The 20,481-nt window shown below is 48.0% G+C and overlaps 6 protein-coding genes across 6 annotated transcripts; 1 reads left to right on the top strand and 5 right to left on the bottom strand.

The window, feature by feature from the left end:
- Positions 1-550: 550 nt before the first annotated feature.
- Positions 551-4,010, bottom strand: I303_102070 (6-phosphofructokinase; the record flags this gene model as incomplete). The annotated part of the gene is made up of 9 exons (XM_065968463.1): positions 551-983; positions 1,048-1,178; positions 1,238-1,942; positions 1,997-2,122; positions 2,186-2,627; positions 2,717-2,786; positions 2,844-2,996; positions 3,066-3,614; positions 3,716-4,010. 9 exons carry the CDS (start codon positions 4,008-4,010, stop codon positions 551-553), a joined length of 2,904 nt encoding a protein of 967 aa, XP_065824535.1.
- Positions 4,011-4,417: 407 nt separating this feature from the next.
- I303_102069 (uncharacterized protein) lies at positions 4,418-6,524 on the bottom strand (the record flags this gene model as incomplete). Its single annotated transcript, XM_018405143.1, has 5 exons — positions 4,418-4,897; positions 4,974-5,405; positions 5,470-5,876; positions 5,947-6,081; positions 6,158-6,524. The coding sequence occupies 5 exons, from the start codon at positions 6,522-6,524 to the stop codon at positions 4,418-4,420; spliced, it is 1,821 nt and encodes a 606-aa protein (XP_018265424.1).
- Positions 6,525-7,919: 1,395 nt separating this feature from the next.
- Positions 7,920-9,531, top strand: I303_102068 (uncharacterized protein; the record flags this gene model as incomplete). The annotated part of the gene is made up of 4 exons (XM_018405144.1): positions 7,920-8,589; positions 8,691-9,004; positions 9,107-9,208; positions 9,316-9,531. 4 exons carry the CDS (start codon positions 7,920-7,922, stop codon positions 9,529-9,531), a joined length of 1,302 nt encoding a protein of 433 aa, XP_018265425.1.
- A 531-nt stretch (positions 9,532-10,062) lies between these two features.
- Positions 10,063-11,916, bottom strand: I303_102067 (uncharacterized protein; the record flags this gene model as incomplete). Its single annotated transcript, XM_018405145.1, has 5 exons — positions 10,063-10,368; positions 10,484-10,901; positions 11,082-11,382; positions 11,485-11,563; positions 11,851-11,916. The coding sequence occupies 5 exons, from the start codon at positions 11,914-11,916 to the stop codon at positions 10,063-10,065; spliced, it is 1,170 nt and encodes a 389-aa protein (XP_018265426.1).
- Positions 11,917-12,675: 759 nt separating this feature from the next.
- On the bottom strand, positions 12,676-15,372 carry I303_102066 (uncharacterized protein; the record flags this gene model as incomplete). Its single annotated transcript, XM_018405146.1, has 12 exons — positions 12,676-12,730; positions 12,808-12,914; positions 13,012-13,269; positions 13,367-13,448; positions 13,504-13,525; positions 13,595-13,698; positions 13,771-14,096; positions 14,160-14,225; positions 14,287-14,364; positions 14,455-14,855; positions 14,947-15,150; positions 15,351-15,372. 12 exons carry the CDS (start codon positions 15,370-15,372, stop codon positions 12,676-12,678), a joined length of 1,725 nt encoding a protein of 574 aa, XP_018265427.1.
- A 1,274-nt stretch (positions 15,373-16,646) lies between these two features.
- On the bottom strand, positions 16,647-18,620 carry I303_102065 (uncharacterized protein; the record flags this gene model as incomplete). Its single annotated transcript, XM_018405148.1, has 3 exons — positions 16,647-17,586; positions 17,709-17,909; positions 17,989-18,620. 3 exons carry the CDS (start codon positions 18,618-18,620, stop codon positions 16,647-16,649), a joined length of 1,773 nt encoding a protein of 590 aa, XP_018265429.1.
- Between the last annotated feature and the right edge of the window lie 1,861 nt (positions 18,621-20,481).

Below are 20,481 nucleotides of genomic sequence, written 5' to 3'. Positions count from 1 at the left end.
AAGACGGCAGATGGGCGGTGGAAAAGGGCAGATGGGCGGCGAGAGACGACAAATGGTCCAAGGATACACAGATACATCATTGCACAGGATCAAACGTATCATGATTTTGACACAACATCATTCCACTGCCGTTTACATGTATAATTCAAACTATGTGTTTATTGCATCAGATCAGATCACCGCTCTGGATGGATTCTACAAACACATCGTGCGAGCTATCTTGGTATTCTTTGAGTTCGATGGAATGGCAAGTCGCTTGGCTCTTCAAATCGCCAATCGCCAGAAACGAGAGTACAGTACAAGTCCTCATGCTCTTCATCTTCCTTATTTACAAATCTCTTTTCCACATGTATCGACACGGCATCTGCCAGGCGTCTTCGCTCCGGTGTGCATCTGCGCCCAAATCCGGGAAATGTCTATGCATTGAATTCATTGTACTTGATTATTCGATTATTCGGCATTGGACCAACGCATCACCCTAACACGTTTGACGCGATATACGTACCGCTTATTGCTCATCACTCATCGCTGACTCTTTCCGCAAAGTCGCCTAAGAAGACACCAAACCCTGTCTACCACCCATGATCTCCGCCAATCGCTTAATATCAGACCACCACTCGTCTTTGCCTCTTCTCAACTTCATATCCGTGTGCTTCAGTACCTCGTCCATTGTGGCATACACAATCTTGGATCCTCTGATCGCAATCATCGTAGCAGTTTCGGTCGAGTAAGTTCGCTTATGGTGTACGCCTTTAGGTCCAGATCGATGCGAAGACTGCGCATTGGGTGTAGCGTGTTTCTCTAAGAATTGCATACACCTCAAGGAGAGTCTCGCGGCTCGAGTTCGGTCCATAGGGGATGGGGTTCCACCTTGCATGGTGTGACCCAGAGATGCGGATCGAGCGTCGAATAGCTCTTTGCCTTCTTCCTTGAAGATCTTGGTGAGTACCTCGGTAGTGTAGATGGTCGATGATTTCTCGGATCTACAGTTTCGCACATGTCAGAATGAATGAAGAATGATCCACTATTGTCAATTTTATCACTCACTTGATCACCAATCTACCTTCGCTCTTACCCTTCGCGTCAAGCGAGTATCTCTTGGTCAAGAATTCTACATCTTCCTGCAAGAGCTTGAGGGAGATACCATCTTCCGGAGTGTACACAAGAACAGCACCGACCTGCGCGTGCAGGATGAATCAGCACGATTCCTCTTTGCATACCGTCTATGTAGACTTACAGCTAAAGCACCCATAGTGGCCAAGTAACCGCTCATTCCACCTTGAGTCTCAACGACGAACACTCTGTTTCGACTAGCCGATGCAGACTGTCTGATGGCATCGCACGCATCGACAAGCGCGTTCAGAGAAGTATCGCTTCCCAGCGAGAAGTCGGTCATCGGAACATTGTTGGAGATCGTGGCAGGTAAATGGACCATTGGGATCTGGAAGCTTGGGTAATTCGATCGGTTTTGTTCGAGAATCATGACCGAGTGGAAAGCTTCGAATCCACCAATGACCAACAGAGCGTCTAAGGCATGTCGTTGGAAACCAGCGGCAATGTTACCTAAATCGGCACTTGGCAAAGTCCTGTTGGTTCCTAATTCTGAACCCCCTCGAGTGGTCCAAGTATCCACTCGTAACCAAGACAGCTCGGCAACATTGTCATCTAAGAGACCTTCGAAACCGTTATAAATGGCGACGGGCGTATGTCCTCTGTTGTGACAGAATCGTACGGCTTGTCGAGTGGCTGCGTTCATTCCTCCTGCTGGTGCACCAACGTGAATGATACCTACTCGAAGTCGTTTCTCTTTAGGTGCCTCTTCGTCGACCGCCAAGGAGGAACTAATTTGGAAGGCTTGCAACATTTCTCGGAACTCGGAGTCTCGGTATGTCATGGCTTTGGCGAAGTCTTGGTTTTCGATGGCTTTGGCGACTGCCTGGGTCTGCACACACCGATTAGCTGCGTTTTACACTCCAAAGAAAGACCATTTACTCACTTGAGCTACAGCCTCGAGTAAAGGCACCTTTGTGATCTTGTTCTCTTGAATGCCAATCATGTATGAAGGCGTGTCGGGAGTGGCTTCGAGAAGAGCCTGAACAGCTTGTACACCTTGAAGGGTGGGCTATGATATGCCATATCAGCTTTGAGCCATTTTCGACACGCTAATGCAAAATAGCTGACATACCAAGATTCTGTCGAAAGCACAAGGTCTTCCACCCCGTTGAGTATGACCCAAAGTGGTCACTCTAGTATCGAGACCCAATCGATCCACCAGGATATCCTTGACGTAATCAGGCTTGATAGGCTTGAGGTTTCTGTCCAAAGCACCTTCGGCTACGATAACGATTGACTTCCTCTTACCGACTTTTCGGTGGGATTGGAGCAAGTTGCACATCTCGGTCTCCCAATCATCCGTCTCAGGTGGTGATTCAGGGATAAAAATGAAATCGGCCCCCATCGCTACACCAGCCAACAAAGCGAGCCAACCACAATGTCTACCCATGACTTCAATCACGAAAGCTCGGGAGTGAGAAGACGCGGTCGAGGCGATGGAGTCGATGGACTCGCAGATTCGGTGTAAAGCTGTTGGGGCACCGATAGTGAGATCCGTCATCGACATGTCGTTGCTATTTATTGCAAATCAGCTGGTCTGTTTCGGACTTGCGTTGCACTGTCACCCGAGCAGTCAATTTTGCAGATGCCACAATCAACTCACTCGATAGATCCGACCAATCCCACAATGTTAAGGTGTCTGAAAGTCTCTCTTTGCTCGGCATCGATTTTTTCTGGACGAATAGCACGTTAGTGAACTCATTGGGAGGATAACATCATTTTTGACTTACCAGTCGCAAGAAGCTCATCCATGAGACTCGGCCATTCTCCTCTCAATTTGTCCGCACCAGTCAAGGATCCATCTCCACCACAAACAGCAAGGCAGTCAATACCGTACTTGATCAGGTTGTGAGCGGCTTGAAGTCTTCCCTCTCGTTCTCGGACTACGGTCAAGCTCGTTAGCTATTTCAGAGGTATGAATTAGGTATCCAAAAGTTCTGTAAGATGCTTACATGATGGGCATCTGGAACTTCCAATGAGAGTACCTCCTTCACCCAACCAACCTCTAACATCATCCCAGCCCACTCTGACGATGTATCTACCCTTCAAACTTCGGCCCTTCTCATCCTCTTCATCGGCAATGACCATCCCCTGAAGCCCATGCGCAGCCATCTCCTCCACGTCACCTTCTCCAGCTCCATCCTTGAGCAATTCTCCGAAGCCGAAACTCAGCGGGGCATTGGAGAGAGGAGCGACTCCGGACGGATCAGTGAAATTGACTCTGTTCTTCTCGAAATCTTCATCTGCCTGAGTGTTCAGGGCATGCGTAGCCTTTTCAAGCTCCATCTGCTTCGAAGGCGGTAACGACGAGAAAGAGACGTTCTTGTTGGAAGAGAGGGGCTGAAGGGAAGGCGATTGAGTGGCGGATGCAGAAGGAGTACGTCTTGGTGTTGGAGCAGGAGTAGGCTCAGAGGTGTTACCTCGAACGAGACCTTCCCATCCTTCTCGGATGATGTATGCTTGACATCCTCTAGCGATGGATTGTCTGACCACTGCTCGGACTGTGGTCCAGACATGACTCGTCAGTATCTCAATAAAGGAGAGAGAGGATGGCAGAGCGTCAAGTCAATCAAACTGCCAAGAGACATAGACACAGACTCACCAGCAGCATTCATACCCGCTGAATCCCCGCCCGACGTGAGAACAGCCACGTTCTTCTGTCTCTTATTCCTTGCCGCTGGACTCTTGGCACCATCTTGAATAGTCGGTATCGTGATATGTTCTGCCTTGTCCAACAGACCCTCGGAAATGCCTTCAAGGTCCTTTGTCTGTATGTCGTCCCCTCCATCAATATTGTTAGACGCCATATTGTGATTTTTGGATTGTTGATCAATTACGTGGGAAGGGTTCGAAGCTGTATATTGAAAAGTCGGATCGACTGTCTTCTGCGATAACATGCTACTGGAGCTTGAAGAAGGAGGATGGAGATTGCAAGATGGAAACAGACGAACGGGATGATATCGCACTTATCACCAATGTTGTGGGGGAATGAGAAAATGCCGCCGGGTAAAGCATACAAAAAAAATCCTACTACTAGCTATGACGTTGTTGTCACCTGCATTTGATCCCACTCAACTCTTTCTCTCGCTTAATTTGATATCTGACATCATCCAAACCCAAATCACTCGGAAAAGCTGATGGAGAACGATGCATCGTATCATCCATATGCGTTGACAGGTACAATAGACGATACAATATAAAGTCACAAACGGCGTGCTACATGCTATATAATGTTAGGACACTATCCTCATAACAACCGGGAATGGGACGGACTGTTGATCCTATTCACAGCGAGATGCGCGCTCTAGATTTCCAATTCATCCACGTCCATTTCATCGCCCGCAAAGCCTATTTGATCCTCAACAGACTTTTCATCTTTCTCTTCATCTTCTCCAATCCCCTCAAATATACTATGAGCGGGCAGACCGACCACTTGTCCCCTGGGACGCTCCTTCATCAACTGCCCGATCCCATCTAACCATTGTTTACGCGTCTGTACCAATTTCTTCAAGTTGTCAGGAACCGGTGGTTTGGTGGAATGTCCAGCAGAGTTCTTCTTTGGTGTCAAACCGTATTTCTTCACTCGTTTGCTCCATCCACTCTCGATGGACTTCTCGATCCCTTCCAGTAATGATTGATATTCGCTGTACGCTAAACGCTGTTTGGCTATTTCTGCTAATCTCGCTTTGCGCGCATCGTTCAGTGTCGTTTGTTGGGCTAATAGCCTTTGACTCTGTCGAAGTGCTGCGGTGATCTCGTCGTCTTCTCGGTTAGTTGGATCATACTATGATCGACATCGCATAGATTAGCATGATTCGACACGCGTCTGATGTCATCAGGCTATCCGAGACTTCACTCACTTCATCGTGTTCACCGAGTAGCATAACAGCTTTCAATTCCTTCTTCATCCTTTCTTCCAGATCAATCACATCTACTTTCGCAGGTTCTCTATCTGCCATCTCAGCTTCCAAGGCAGAAGTATCTTGCATATTCCCATTCGCTTCTTTCTTCTCACCAAAGCCAAACCGACCCACTAGAGCGGCAACAACTCTTTCAGTCAGACTGCCCAGGCCTTTTTGCTCCTCAATCAGGACGTCGTCACGAAGATCATTTGTAGGTACAAAATGCGACAATAGCTGTACGCCGTTGTTCTGTTCTATCAATTGTTGCTGTCGCAAATTCGGTACTGGCATGCGGGATGTCGTTCCTGGGGGATTGCCATCTTCTTCATCCCAGATCTCAGTGTAATGTCTTCCTCGTGCAGGCATCTCGAATGATTCTGGTGCAACAGCCTATTCCGCGTTTACGACAAGACATTCAACATGTGATCTGTATTCATGATCCAGCCGGACTTACCTTGAATCCCAGCATAGCCAAATCATCTTCTCTTATATCTCTCAGATACGGCTCAACACCACTCCAAAACGTGGGGAAAAGGACCTGAGTCGGAGCCTTCGCGTTACTGAAGTCCTCATCCACTTCGCTTTGCTTCTTGGGTCCGGGATCCATGGGTTTCTGTACGCCTGGTCGGGGCGGTATGAGCGGTCTCACAGGTACAGATGGTAATGAAAAATCTATATGGCTCGATGACCCTGTTATCGGAGGTGTCGGAGAAGGTTCTGTAGGTGGTCGAGAATGCTTGCCCTGTGCAAGCGGATGAGATTGAGATAATTTCAACTTCAAGCCAGAAGTAGAGGACTGATACGGATGGCCATGATGAGGGGGAGGAGATAGATGCGGGATCGATCTGTCTCGTGATATCGCTGAGAAGACATCAATTTCATATCAACAACAGCTCCTCGCGGTCCTGCTGGATCACCGATAATTACTTACAAGCTGCTTCATCGTCACTATCGAGAACTCTTTTCGTCTTTTTCTTTTTACCCAGTCCACCGTACGTGATGGGCGTGCCGTGCGAATGACCAGGTCTGAAAGACGCGCTCGATGCATTCGAAGGAGCAGGCGACACTGCGCGACCCAAACAATGTCGTATGATCAGTCTTTCAAGCCAAGCAGACGCATGGTACAATGGACTGAGACTTACAAGACGTTCTCTCTCTTTTCACTCTCACACTTCCGGGACTGGCGACTTTGGACCTTTGATGCTCCACTCTGGCTCTTTCTAAGGCTTCAAGTCGCATACCCGCTTTCTCGTTGGCTTCCAGGGCCGCTCTTTCTCGCTCATCATCATCATCTCTATCTTTCCTCTTCTTCTTGTCTTCTTTTCTACCTCGAGCAGGTTCATGACTTCCACTGCCGCTAGCTACGGGTACGCGTATTGCCTGAGCATGTTCCAATAATGTATCTCGGATATGTTCTAGACTGTCTGCTTGAGGCAGAGGTGGGTAGCCGGTCGATTGAATTATGTTGAGGACGTGGGGCGCATATGACGATGGGCGGATAGACGGCATGATGAAGCTCAATCACCCGCGTTGAACAAGCCCCGGACAGGAGGAAGCTGGTAGGTAGAGTAGGGGCGTGATGGGTGGATTGAGGGAAGAGTGCTCCATGCACACCGACATATGAATGTATATAGGGATAATCAACGCAAGCAGCAGGAGGAGGAAGAGCATGAAGAAGGTTGATGTCGGTTGTAGTCAGTGAAGTTCAATGTTGACGGTTTAGTACGTCAACCCTGACACGCACGTGTACGCCATACGTCAACCACGTGTTGGGCCTAACGTTTAACGCGTGATCTCGAAGCGGTTGAAATCTCATGCATCTCATATGTCCTCTCCTCTTCAGCTTATCTCACCATGTATCAAGCCAGCAGTCTCACGTCGATCCGATGCTACAGAGCCAAAAAGAGTGTCAGTCATGTGTCGAGAAGACCACCCACGCCGTGGCATCCGAGATCAAACGAACGGACCATCGATGCGCCCCAACCTGCAAGCAGGATCATGTTTCACCATCAAGGGAATCAAAGCGACCATCGGCCATACTATTGGTGACCATGTATCCCTGGCTATCCTTGATTGTATGGCCACAAAGTAGAGTAAGCTTTTAGCTTTACGACTTGACCATGGCGATCAGGTCCGTTGAACTAGCTTATCTCGCTTAATTTGATTTGATCCGATCAGAAGTATGATTGATTGATTGGCTGCTTATTAGTCGGTTTGTCCGCGCACTAATGGCTGATGAGAGCTAAAAGCTGATGGTAAAGTCGACTCAAGAGCGTGGCTGATTTCGCTCCTTGACCATCACCCCCGTGATCCTTATTGTGTTGAATAGCTCCCGACTACACCTGAGCTCTGGTCATCTGATTTTACAGTAGCGAGTACTACGACTGCGTATACATGCACGCTACTTATTCGGTTCGCGATAGTACCATCAAAACTAATTTCAGAATGCCTTTCCTCAATCTACTCAACTCCACTCAAAGCGTCAAGATTAGTCAACCGAGCACCGCTTCTCAGATTTGACTTGGGGTCAGCTTACTTTCTAGCCCATTTCAAGACAATCATCCCCGTTGAACCATCATCCGGCTCGGTGATCTCGGTGGGATTCACTAATCTACACAGAGTGTGAGAATCGAACATTGGCGAACGGATCTTCTCAAGGGATAGGATCAGAAGCGTAAGGACCTACGACATTTGCACTCGTATATTCCTACAACCGAAGTCAACACCAGAAACGACGACCTATGGGCTTAGACAAGCCGCGAAAAGGTATAAATATCTCTTGTGCAGATGTCATTCCAACCTTTCTTCCTCTCATCGCAATCTACCTTTGCTTTCCCAACCTGTCCAAGCGCATACGCAACTGCACATCCGGAATCACTCTTCAGCCAAGTCATCAGTTTAACCATGTCCGCCCAAATCCAAGTCCAACCTATGTCAGTACACGACTCCACCCCCGTGTCTCAACCAATCTTCCATAATCCCAACTCGAACCCGAACCCAGCTCCTAATGCTCACTTGCAGAACCAGAACCAGAGCCAAGCCCAGGGTCAACAACACGCTCAACCCAATCCAAATTCATACCAACCTTCTCATCCCTCTTATGGGACTTCCACCCCATCTAGCATCGCCAGTCCCCCTCACTCCACTATCACAATCACCAACGGTACTACTATTCCTACTCATCCAGGTCGAACCCAGACTATCCAGACTATCACACCCATTCTTCATGGTAAACCCGTTCCTGGTCCAGAATACCAAGTAGTCTCCACCAACCCTCAATACAACGGTACTGTCTCCACCACTGGAGGTGCGGCGGGTATCCTCCCCATCCCAAAGGAGATTATCGAGAAGGTCAAGTGGGAAGTCGATGCTGCCTTCTACGTCCCAGTAGCTGCAAGGGAGCTCGCTCAGACTGGTGTCATCCACTTACCATTGAACGAGATCGAAAAGGCGAAAGCGCACCAGTTGTTGGATTACTGTCTCTTCGGGGAAGGTGCGAACCTCTATAGAAACGTATTGGCCAAGGGAGATGCTTTGCGATTCAGGGAGAAACTCGCTAGCTTCGAGAAGAGAGGTGAGTCTTTGTCTTCCCTTCCTATGCCCAATCCATCATATCGATCGCTTCCAAGCATTGAAGGGACATACAACAGCTGAAGCATATTGTGATATTGACAGAGGTCGCCAAGCCCGACTTCAACATCGGAGCTATCAAAGACCAAATCAAGATCGAGATCAGGAACGATATCGCCAACCAGCTCCGGGCCGAGATCAAAGCCGAGCTCAGATCCCAACTCCGAGCCGAGATCATGGACGAGGTCCACAGCGAGATCTCCAAAGTCAACGCTAGGATCGATAAACTCCAGAACTACGTTGTTGACTTGCACAACAAGCAGAACGACGAGCTCACAGCTAGGATTCTCGCTGTCGCTAATCGGGTTGACGGGCTCAAGAGGGACTTTAACATCTTCGTTGATCAAGTTCATATCAAAGTGAGTCTCAGTGCTGTCTTATCTCGGTTATCCATTTCGGTGTCATCGCACAACTCTACAAGAAGGTCGTTAGCTGATTCTCCTTTGATTTATGCGGTTCAGGAGATGAACAGAGTCTTGCTCGCCGCTGGAAGATGGGCGCACCCCGTCCCGACCCTCAAGGGGAATTACGGCCCAGATAATCTCGAAACCTGGAACGACGGGGTATGTCTTGATGTCTTCTCGCCTTTCAATCATCCACGTATTCCTACTTGTACCTTACCGCACCGCAAAATCAGCTGACCAAGCTTTGAAATCCTGTCAAAACACAGAGATGGACCCTCTACATCCCAGACGTGATCAAGAACCTACCAACCGACCAGCTGGTTCAATGGCTCGAATCGTACTGTATCGGCGAACACTCTCGAAATTTCACATTCCTCAAGGACGTTCCGACTCACGTCAAACGATCAATCCTCTTCCACTTCATCGGCGGGAAGAACGACCCCAATTTCTTCCATAACGAACAGAAGGTCATCCAATTCTAATCCCAAGTCTCACCACAGATCCAGGTCGAAGTATTTTATCAACCTGACTTTCAGTCGATTTGGAGGGAAGAAGAAATTGCCTTTTGGTGGGAATGCATTGTTGCTGTTTTTGGTATGAGCCGGGTGGGAACGAGAGAAATGTGAATATTGGTAGCTTCATGAAGAAAGAAATAAGGAGAAAAATGGTCATGCATCGGAATATGTGGATCTGACGGTAACGCTGGACAACGGCGATCGTCTTCCTTTTAAGCTCTGCCATGTCGAAGCGGATATACTGTCGATTGCGATTCTGATCAGAGCTTGACGGGCTCATGATCATGTGCATGAGTGCCATCTCCTACGGATCGGACCGCAGTAGGCCATTCATTCTCAAAGCCATTTCTGAAGTGAACAGTGTATATGGTGCATGACAAGGTATAAGTCAACATAAATGCAGTGCTACAAGCACACGAGGGAAGGCTAGCTACAGTACATTTTACTTTTGTCGCACTGCTGAGCCGGACCAGTACAGTATATTGCAGTACACTCGATCTACTTGCCGACCAGAGCCAAATTTCCTACCATAGGCTTAATGACAGTCTTCCCATTATCGTCTTTCCCTCTTCTCAAATCATTGAAGGCCTGCTCAGCATTTTCCAGAGTGTAATAATGAGAGGCCATAGCTTGGACATTACCCAGCTTACCCGATGCCAATAAAGCCAAGGCGTCCGGGTATGTATTGGCGTATCTGAATACTCCGATCAAGTCGACTTCAGAGAGTAATGATGGCCCACAAGGGAGAGAGAGGACTTTGGTGCCCATACCGACGTATAAGACTTTGGTACCGATTGCTGCGGCCTATAAACACCCCATCAAAACACCAAGAATTAGCGTTTAGCCGTCACGCATCTCACATCGAATCCCCCTCGAACACAAAACGGAAGCGGATCCCAGTCAACGAGAAGAAACTCACCATAGGAGCCATCTGCATGCAACTTTCCACACCCGTACATTCAAACACAGCATCGAACCCATCTTCCAGCCCCAGCACACTCTGCACCGCATCAGAGGCTTTCAAGGCGGCCCAAGACTTCTCGGCTGCTTCTAGGGCTTCTAATCCGCTGACTCGCGGTCCTTTGGGCAAACAGAAAGTCCCAGTGGCCCATTGTTGTTCTTGGGCGAAATCTAATTTCCCTTGCTCGATATCGACAGCTACGACGGTAGTTGATCCCGAAGCTCTGGCGAGGGCGCACGCGAGTAATCCGACGGCACCTGTTCCGATGATCAAGACTCGCGCTCCCGGTTGGAGGTTGGCTCGTCGCCATGCGTGCAATACTACGGAGAGGGGTTCGGCCAGAGCGGCAAGGGCGAGGTCGAGGCCTTCGGGTATCCTGTTCAGTGTGGAATATCAGTATAAAGCTCACAAGTGGTAGTGTACTGTCGAATATAGTGAGGGTGAGGGTGAGAATGTGCCATGCGAATGATATAATGGGGACGAATGAATCGCATCTTTCCATTGTGAACGGAAGAAGGGCAGAAGACGCAAGACGGGAAGAGACTAGGGAACTTACTTGTACACCAACTCCGCAGGCCAAGTCATCACCTCCCTCAACGTTCCATCGAGGTGCGGGAAAGTTTTGGCGGAACTTGCGAATCTCATATTCTTACACAAGTTGTATCTCCCCTTTCTGCAGTTCTTACATGATTTACACGAGACTCCAACTTCCATAGCTACTTTGTCGCCAACTTTCAAGCCCAGATCGGCATTCACGTTGGGTCCGACGGCCGAGATGATTCCACCGGCTTCGTGCCCCAATACAAGCGGTTCGCGAATCTTGAAGATACCGTTGGCTCCGTGCAGGTAATAGTGCACTAAACCACGCAGAATCAGCTCAGTTGTCGGACCAAGCGAGTAATGCCAAAAATTGCCGGTTCAAATTCCAACTTCAAGAAGATCAGAGACTCGACACTCACAGTCGGATCCACATAATCCAGTCACAGCTACTTGGATCTGGACTTCTCCATCTTTCGGCTGAGGGATTTCTCGGGTTTCCTATCGTCGTCAAATGCTCGAATTAGCTCTGCTACATTGTTCCTGCATATTGCCGTTGGGTGTCATCCTCCCAATATGAGGTTGACCGAACGTACACCCTCACAACGACTTTAGGAGCTCCTAACAGGTAATTCCGCTTCCTCCGCAATATACTACAGGACATTGCCTATCCCCCCCCTCCTCGCTCTCTACCTAGCGCCCGCCCTACACCTCATCACCCTCAGCTTCACTTCGTCCTCCCTGCATCTAAACACAAAACAGAAGAATCATGAGGCATATTCACTCACAGTCCGAAGGTCCACTCCTCCATGACACACAACAGCAGTCTGACTAGTTTTACCTTCTAAAGACATTTTGCGTTTGCGTATTCTTCCAATTTGCGATTTGCCTGAATATTCTGTGTTGTTGTTTTCGTTGTAGGTATTTCGATATATACAAGGATCTGAAGTTTTGAACCGAGGTCTGCACAGAAATCAAGTTTTCAAGAAGTTCAATATCCAATGTTCAGATGCATATCCGTAGTAAAGAGGAGCATCTTCAAAATGTATGAGTATCCTTATCCATCTCGTATTCGCACCGTATCGCCGGTCCGGATTTACCGAGGGTAAATATCGGACCAATATACCGGTTTTTGCCGCTTCCAGGTGGTAAAACGTGGTTTATTCCGTCTTCTGCCTAGACGGGCGGAGATCAGGACATGCACTTGTGCGCTCATGCATAATCATGGTCAGATCAACGTTGAGCTTATGGAATCCTGGAAACGTCTGCAAACCATGCAAAGGAAGGTGGTATTTGGAAGATGTGATTGGCCACGACGCAGCCGCTCGCACAGAACCAAACAAATACATCATCATGATCCAAATTTCTCTGTGTGTGTGTGCGTCGTATCAAAAGAAAAATCTACTCTCAAATAAACATATCAGTGGATGGGATGAAATGAATTCACTTGGTAACTCGGTACCAAAATAAGGTATACAGATCTTCTGTGATCTTTGTTTCTCTTTTGAATTCTTTTGTCCCGTCCAAAGGGTTGCAGTGCGTGTGTTGCGTCTGGGTCGTCACATTCCCCAAGACCGCAATCACCATATCAATCCGCATAAACCTAAAAACACCTAATATCGGCCAACCGATTCTCCAAGCGGTGATACACTCCATGAGAATCCCTCACTAAATCGAGTCACTCCTCATCAGCCCATGCCGTCCTAGGTTCAGGTTGCACTGATTTGTAAGATGACGAGACTCACAATTGTTGCTGCACGGTCTGCGATAAGTGAGAATCATCAACGACCGAATCAAGCGGTACTTCCGACGTGAACTCTTCATCGAAATTAGAGGTATCTATCGCGCTGGCCTATTACCAAGCAGTTGTTCAGATCAGCTTACACGGATCCCCAGAGTATACGTAGTCTTGTGATTGAAGGGAAGGGCAAGCGAATGAAGATACGCACAACGGCGGGCTTGAAAGGCGGTTGTATCTGCTTAGCCCACAATTTACTAAACTTGATATGTTTGGCAAAGAACGGATGATCTTTGATTTCCTGAGCGCCATTGACACCCAGCCTTCTAGTCGGATCGCGATTCAGCAGTTGAGTCAACAATGATCGGGCTTCCGAGCCCATCGAATCTGGGAATCTGAGTGGGTCGGAGAGGATCTTTCGGTACATCTCGTTTGTATTTTCGTCGTAGAAAGGTGGAAGACCGGTCAACTGCGCATCGAAGAACAGTGTCATCAGCACACATTCTCAGTAATTTTTATCGAGAGACAGTATTACCGGCCGATTAGCTCTAATCGATCGAACTTACCATCTCGTACAGCAGTACACCCAGAGTCCACCAATCTACGCATTTCGTGTATCCGTGTCCGGAGAGCAATTCAGGTGCTAAGCTGTATTATTAACCATGTAAGCTTGGAACCTTTGTGCCACAACGCGACAGCTTACTATTCAGGTGTACCACAGAAGGCTAGATACCGCCCGTATATGTCAGCCATCGGGTTCATAGTCGACGATACGAGGGGCAATGCTGACTCACTGTTTGTGGTGTCAGAGGCAGACATATTCAATTTACACAATCCGAAATCACACAAAGCGATATTTCCCGAATAATCAAGCAAGATATTCTCAGGCTTCAAATCACTAGGGACCCACTCCCACATCAGCTTGACGGTCTTCGCGTGTCGTCGCGATACTCAGCTGAGAGGAGCTCACCGATAGATCACGTTGAACCCGTGAAGATGCTCCAAAGCTAACAGCAATTCCGCTGCATAGAACCTAGATCGAGTCTCGTTGAATTTGCCTTCGCGTTGTAAATGGTGGAATAATTCTCCTCCGTTGACGAAGGCCAGGACGAGATACAGCTTTTCGGTCGATTGGAACGAGAATTTTAACGGCACGATGAATGGGCAATTGACTTGAGCCAATACCGTCCTTTCTGCTAAGGTATGGGTCACTTCGGATCTCGATACGATATGGGCTTTCCTTATTGTTTTCAGAGCGTAGATTCGAAGTGTATCCCGTTTTCGGACTTGCATGACCTATACACCGATAATCATTGAGTCAGCACTATTGTTTGTTTCCAGTCATCACATTTGACTGACCTTTCCGAACGATCCTTTCCCAATGACTTTCAACAACTCGAAGCTGTCAATTGTCAACGGTTGACCCTGCGAATCCACAATGAGCTTGTGTCCCTATGCCCCAAATGCAATGGATATCGTAGCTCACCTGTGCAGGCTTGAACGACACTTGGACGTGGAAAGCACCACTGCCTCCAGACACATTGATCCATTCGTCGGTTGTTCTCTGCCAAACCGCATATTGACCTCCTTAGCATTCCGACACCCTTGCTTTCGAGCAATCGCTCCGTGAGCCAAAGATGGGTGGGATACTCACATTCGCATCCAAATCCGGTGTGAACCTGATTCCACCCAAACACAAATCACTGTTCCCCATATCATCCCCTTCCTCCCCCTCGCCATTCCCATTGTTCTTCGGCTCTTGTCCTTCCAAGTGAGGCTGCGTCGTCCTTAAATAGGCAGTCACCGATAATTCCGAGATACGGCTGACATCGAACGTGGCAGAGTACATCCAGACAGGCGAAGACAAGTCACCTCCGAGCGCATCAACCAGTACTTCGTTCTTGTCAAACTCCAGTACTACATAAGGTAACCACCAAACCTGTTTTCTTTGGAGACTATCTCGGGCATTTGAACCGGCTCGTAGGTGGTTTGTGACTCTGGGTGAGGATGCCGTAGGGGATTGTAAGGCTGCTTGGATTGGTGCTGGCACGGGGACTATCATTGAAACATTAGAACGCAACGTTTCAAATTCGTTAGCATCTTTGATAATTGGGTAAATTGGGATAAATTGGCCAAGCTGACTCACCTCCTTGAGGTAGATTCAATCCCTTCGCAGCTGTCACCCTGATCTTGAGCATGCCCGACTTGGCGACCGGCGGTCTGGCAACTTCATCTGGATGGGGATTACCGGGTGTCGGCGTGGTCGAACGCGATATGTCGGTGGGCGTAACGGTTGAAGAGGTGTTAGAATGATGGTGCTTGGTCCCGAGGAAACCTGAATCTTTTATCTCTACACACATTCACGAGACATACTTGTTAGCAACAGCATCAATGTGGCGTGGCGTCTGAACGTTTGACGCAGGACGCAGGACACAATGACTCGTATTATGCCCTTCTGACGTCCGAACGTGATGCCGCGCTGATCACCCAATCACGCGACTTGCGCACCTCCTCCCCTACGAGTAGCCCGACGTTGATGGAATCACTCACTCTTACCGATCCTCCAGGACATCTTGCTCAATTATTTCTCCCGATCTGACGCCTGGTTTCTAGTATAGATTTCTGTGCTCGCTGAGTAACGCGCGGGTTTGACACGCTGATTAGAAGGTCCGAACGCCTATCAATTCTAGCTCTAGCTCTAGCTTGAAGTGATATGAAATGTGGGGTATGCTTCCGCGTAAGGCTTTGTCTTCGATATTTCTTGTCTGCTGATGGGGATCTGTCTGCTGTCGAATAGTCTATTACTTAAATGACAGGTGTGGATATTTGTAAGCAGTGTTGAGTATGAATTCAGTATAGTAAATATGGACTGGTCTCAATGAATTGCTTGGTCACCATAACGACCAGAGTCAACCAAGTGAATGCATCATAGCGGCAACAGCCCCTAGACCCCTAAACCCACAATGGGGTAGCCTAAATGAGCAGCCCAATTAAATAGCAAGACAAGAACCTCCACTCAACTTGCTCTTCTATCAATTGTGTCTCGATTGCTCATCAAGACAGTGATCATATCTCTATCCTTTGGTACAAGGGTGATTCAAAAGTCTTCGCGAACATACCCCCAAAATGCCAGCTAGGGCGACGTTCAAGGACAAGACCCCGCTGAAAACACTGGCGAAAGCCTCGAAATCATGTTCGAGTCAGGTGAGCCATATCGATAAAACCCCAACATACCCAGATATTCTCACCCTCGTGCTCGTACTCGTTCTCGTTCTTGATGCTGGAGCTGACACGGTGTGGCTCGCTCAGTCCATGGCATACGGTAAATGCATCGGTAAATCATATCAGGAAGTATCGAAATCGATGTGCGAAGAAGAATTCAGAGCGTTCAAAGATTGTGTACAAGTGAGCTACCCAATGCCTCAGCCTTATAAGGCGACGAGAATAGCTGACTGGAACATTGCCCAACTCAGAAAGCCTTCGGCAGGAAATGGTAGCCGGAAACTTGATCTTCTTCACATGTCCAGCTATAGAAGCTATCATGGTTCATTCTGGACGACTCGAACGACAAGACGCTATCGATGAAGCGTTGTCGTCACGCCAGTATGGTCCTCTCACATGTCGTAAATCAACCTTGTGCAAAACCCACAATGACTGGGTATAGGTCAACCATGCAGATCAAACTTGTTGTATGTTCATCCATAGCATATCATCAGATAAACATAAATTATGCAATTGATTGAGCGTTTGAGACCATGAGACGATGAGGCAATACCAAAAAATCTATATATGCAGAGGATATGAATACGAAAGTCAAAAACCCACTTAACCCTTACTAGCATCGATCTACGGATCCTCATCCTTATTCTCCCAGAGCGTACTTGACCCAGGCGCATTGGAGATTCCGTTAGATCGCCCCGTATTTGGGGCATTACCGAACCTCGCCATCTCACTCATCTTGACGTTCTCCCATTCGATCCTAATGAACACCCACATCCATCTACGTATCAACTCCAGCGCCTCCATCATGAACACCCCACTCTCAATCTCACTGATCGTATGCAGATGACTACTCAATTTCAAGGACCACGTGAATCGCAGTACGAGATCTATCACCGTGAAGAGGTGATATACTATCGGGTCCGGTAAAAGCAGGATCGGTCTCAATCCAAAGGCAAAGAGCGATCTTGACTTGTTCCCGGAATTTCCTAAGATCGGTGATCGATTGAGTATCTCCGGTGAGGAAGAGGAAGAAGAACTTGAAGATGCGAAAGTTGGACCTGGCGTTGGACAAGGTGATCGTTGATGATTTATCGTATGTGGTTTCGACCATAATTTCTTCAATTTCCCAAATAACCCTTCACCACCTCCTGATATCCTCCTTCTACTGCTCCCACCTAGGCCTGGCGATCCGAGCAGTCCAAGGGCGACTTCTTTGCGTCCACCTCTGGGCCCGAGCCAAGTGTCTACTTCGCATAATGCTAATCCCCAATCCATCTCGACGTCCCAGTAGAAGCTGAACATCGAGTTGACGCACACAGCCAATAACCATAATCTGAACAACCTATGTTCGCCGAACCACCTATCGTGCATCTCGCCTAATTCTTGCACGCTGACCCCTTTTTGCGAAGCGATCTCTACGACGACTGTCTTCTGAGCTGCGGAGAGGAAGATGACGGGGAAGGCGGAGAAGTACTTCAAGGCGTTGGCGAGTGGTCTTGGGGAAGTCCAGGATGATTGATAATATTCCAAAAGACATTGACGGAACCGCAAGAGATACGGTAGACTGGAACAAGGTTCCGTACATCAGCACAACTGCCTCACTCTCGGTCAAAGATGATTTGGTTCCACGGCCTTGTGATTGTAAGTCGCAAGAGTCTCGGCTCATCTTAGATGGATGATACTCACCTGACCATACCCAGCGTGACCCATCCAGCCCATCCAGCTCGTCCCACTCGTCCATGCGTGATTTCCCCAAGCCAAATCTGACACGCTGAGATCCACATATCCCCCAACACTTTCGCAAAGGAAGTCAGGATATCCGCCAAGATGACATCGCAAAAGAATATAGGCGAGTCGAGAGAGGGTAAAAAGATCCGTTTGATCGCTCTATCAATTCATGCTTGAAGATTCAGCACCCAAATGCAAAATAAACAGATTTGGTGTACCGGGATGGGTCTGAACCTACCTTCTCAAACCTGCTCTTTCCCTCTCACCAATACCTCTCCATGGTATGAGTACCGCCGCAATGATCCCTACCCACAATAAGCCAGGTATAATTCTCCATCTCTCCATCTCTTCTTCTATCCCATTACTCAATAATCTAAATATGAGCCACCCGCTGCCGCACCACGCCGAGTAAAGCAAGAACAACTTATATACTGGCCCATGCAGCTTGTTCGAGGGGGGTCGTATTATCCTCGTTGACTGATTAGGTCGTACAGGGGTATCAGGTTCCAGCTCATCGTCATCTAACGAGATCGTTCCCCTGTGTTTGGGTATCGTTAATTTCGAAGGCGTGGTCGATAATTCTATAGGTCTCGAGCCTGGCCCTTCTCCAGCTTCAACGACCTCTTGATCTTCCAATGGTTCATCAGGATCCGGATCATCCCTCAGATCCAATATCCAGCTAACATCCAGACCGAGCGAGGATAATGCGTGCAGATTGATAGCCCATAATAGTTGAGCTAATCCGATGAGAAATAATACTCGGAAAGGCAGCGGGAAAGAGGAAGAGAATCCAGGTAATTCGAGATGCTTATGAGGCGAGTTCTGGGTGTCGTCAGGATTGAAGGGCGATGGGGGAGAATCTATATCCATCTTGTCGTTCCCCGTCTATGAGGATGAGGTGGAGAGGCTGGAAACGATGTTTTGCGGTATCTAGAGGTATACCACTAATTTGGCTATGGCTTATATCGAATCATCTAGGAACGATCAAGGACCGTATGCTCGTCTTGCTGAATTCGAGTGGGTAGATAAGAGTGATCCTGATAATGAATCTCGCTGGAATGTATCTGAATCAAGAGGAATGAGAATGTCGAATGGTAAGGTACGTGCATGGAGTGATCCATAATTTTGGTTTTACGAGTGTGTTTGTTTTAGCGCGTCGTAAGGAGAGTTAGTACCGCGGACCTCGTGGTTTTGTTGACTACAAGTAAACTGAAGCTGTGTTGACTGCTTGGTGGCACTTCGCTTTACGCAGAACACGCCACATATAGCTTGAGACCTTCGAGCGTCGGATTGGGTTTCATTAAGGTCATCAACAAGCATCCTGTTGAAGACAGCTCGAGCTCACCGGATGACCGTAAGAATGGTGAAATATAGGTTGAATGCCCCTTTGCAAAAATCCGAAACTGGCCTCTGGAGAAGCAAGTCCCCACCTTGCGGATCAGCCGCGGTGAGCGACACACGCTCGATTGATGGACGCATACAATCAAGGTGATTGTCTGTTTCAGCTTTGGTGTCACTAGCTTGCAGCCTGTCAACTGTATGCTTGTTGCTTCTTCCATATCATAACCTCTTTCCATCTTCCCTTGTCCTGCATTCAAGACATGCAAAATCATCATCGTCATCTTAATCCGCATAGACGACCTGTATACCAGGTTTGACCCACCAAGATCATGGTCAACGACAAGAAACGCCCCTCTGACGGGGAAAACAGTCTTGCAGTATGCTGCGTATTCACGCTCATACTGATACTGCTCATTTCCACCCTCTTTTGGTGGCCTGGATATCTGCGATCGAACACCTCACGCGGTAACGTCACCGCGAAGAACTGCCCGACAATCGCAAAAGGCGCTTATAAGCTCGACATACCCAAAGACATCCAACACTTCGTCCTGATGACTCCTTCGAAATACGATACACCCGCCCATCATGTTATGTGCGGCTACGTAGCTGGAGAGCTGGACGTATTTGAGATCGATCAATGGCATTTAGTCTTTACCGACATGTTAGAATCGGACAGGTATTCTGAGAAAATGAGATCGAGGGTGAAAGCTTGTGTAGATGGGTTCAAGTTCAAATTTGATCGAGTAATGGAGATACGTGAGTGACTTAGTCTTTTTGGGGAGCTTGGACACATCTGTGATTTCAAGCTCTTCTCCCGCCTAGAGTATGGTGTAAAAGCTGATTATATCATGTGCATCTGATGTAGCCGAAGAAGACCTTCCTGATTCACCTCCCAGCTCTTGACAGCAATTCAAGGACCAAATCAAGAAGGAGATCCATGCAGACATCGACAAGATATCGACGGAACTGAGAGAGGACATATTTAGGTTGTAGTCCAGGTTGTATGAATTGAATGGCAGAACACACTGGAAGGAAATCGAAGAAAATCCACTCGATAAAGAAATTGCCGATAGCCCACACGAGTCAGAAGAATATACACCCAAAGATGAGCTCTAGTGCGGGCAGTTCTGGAGTGAGATAGATCGCAAGATGGCTCAATTGGAGCTGGGGTTTGAACAAGATCGATTATACCTTCATCATAAGCTCGCCTTTATCATACATCACATTAGCTATGAGTGCTGCTTATAGGCTGTACTCGTCCGCACGGTCCACTCGGACGCTCGGTCAACTCGGACACCCTTTCACCCTTGAAAATTTTTCATTGTTTCATCTTTCAATCTTCTTTCCTCATCATTCACATTATGAATCTTGTTCAAGCGGCCGCCTACAA

This window comes from Kwoniella dejecticola, chromosome 2 (assembly GCF_000512565.2).
Source record: "Kwoniella dejecticola CBS 10117 chromosome 2, complete sequence".
NCBI lineage: Eukaryota > Fungi > Basidiomycota > Tremellomycetes > Tremellales > Cryptococcaceae > Kwoniella > Kwoniella dejecticola.
This window is presented reverse-complemented; position numbering and strand designations above follow the sequence as displayed.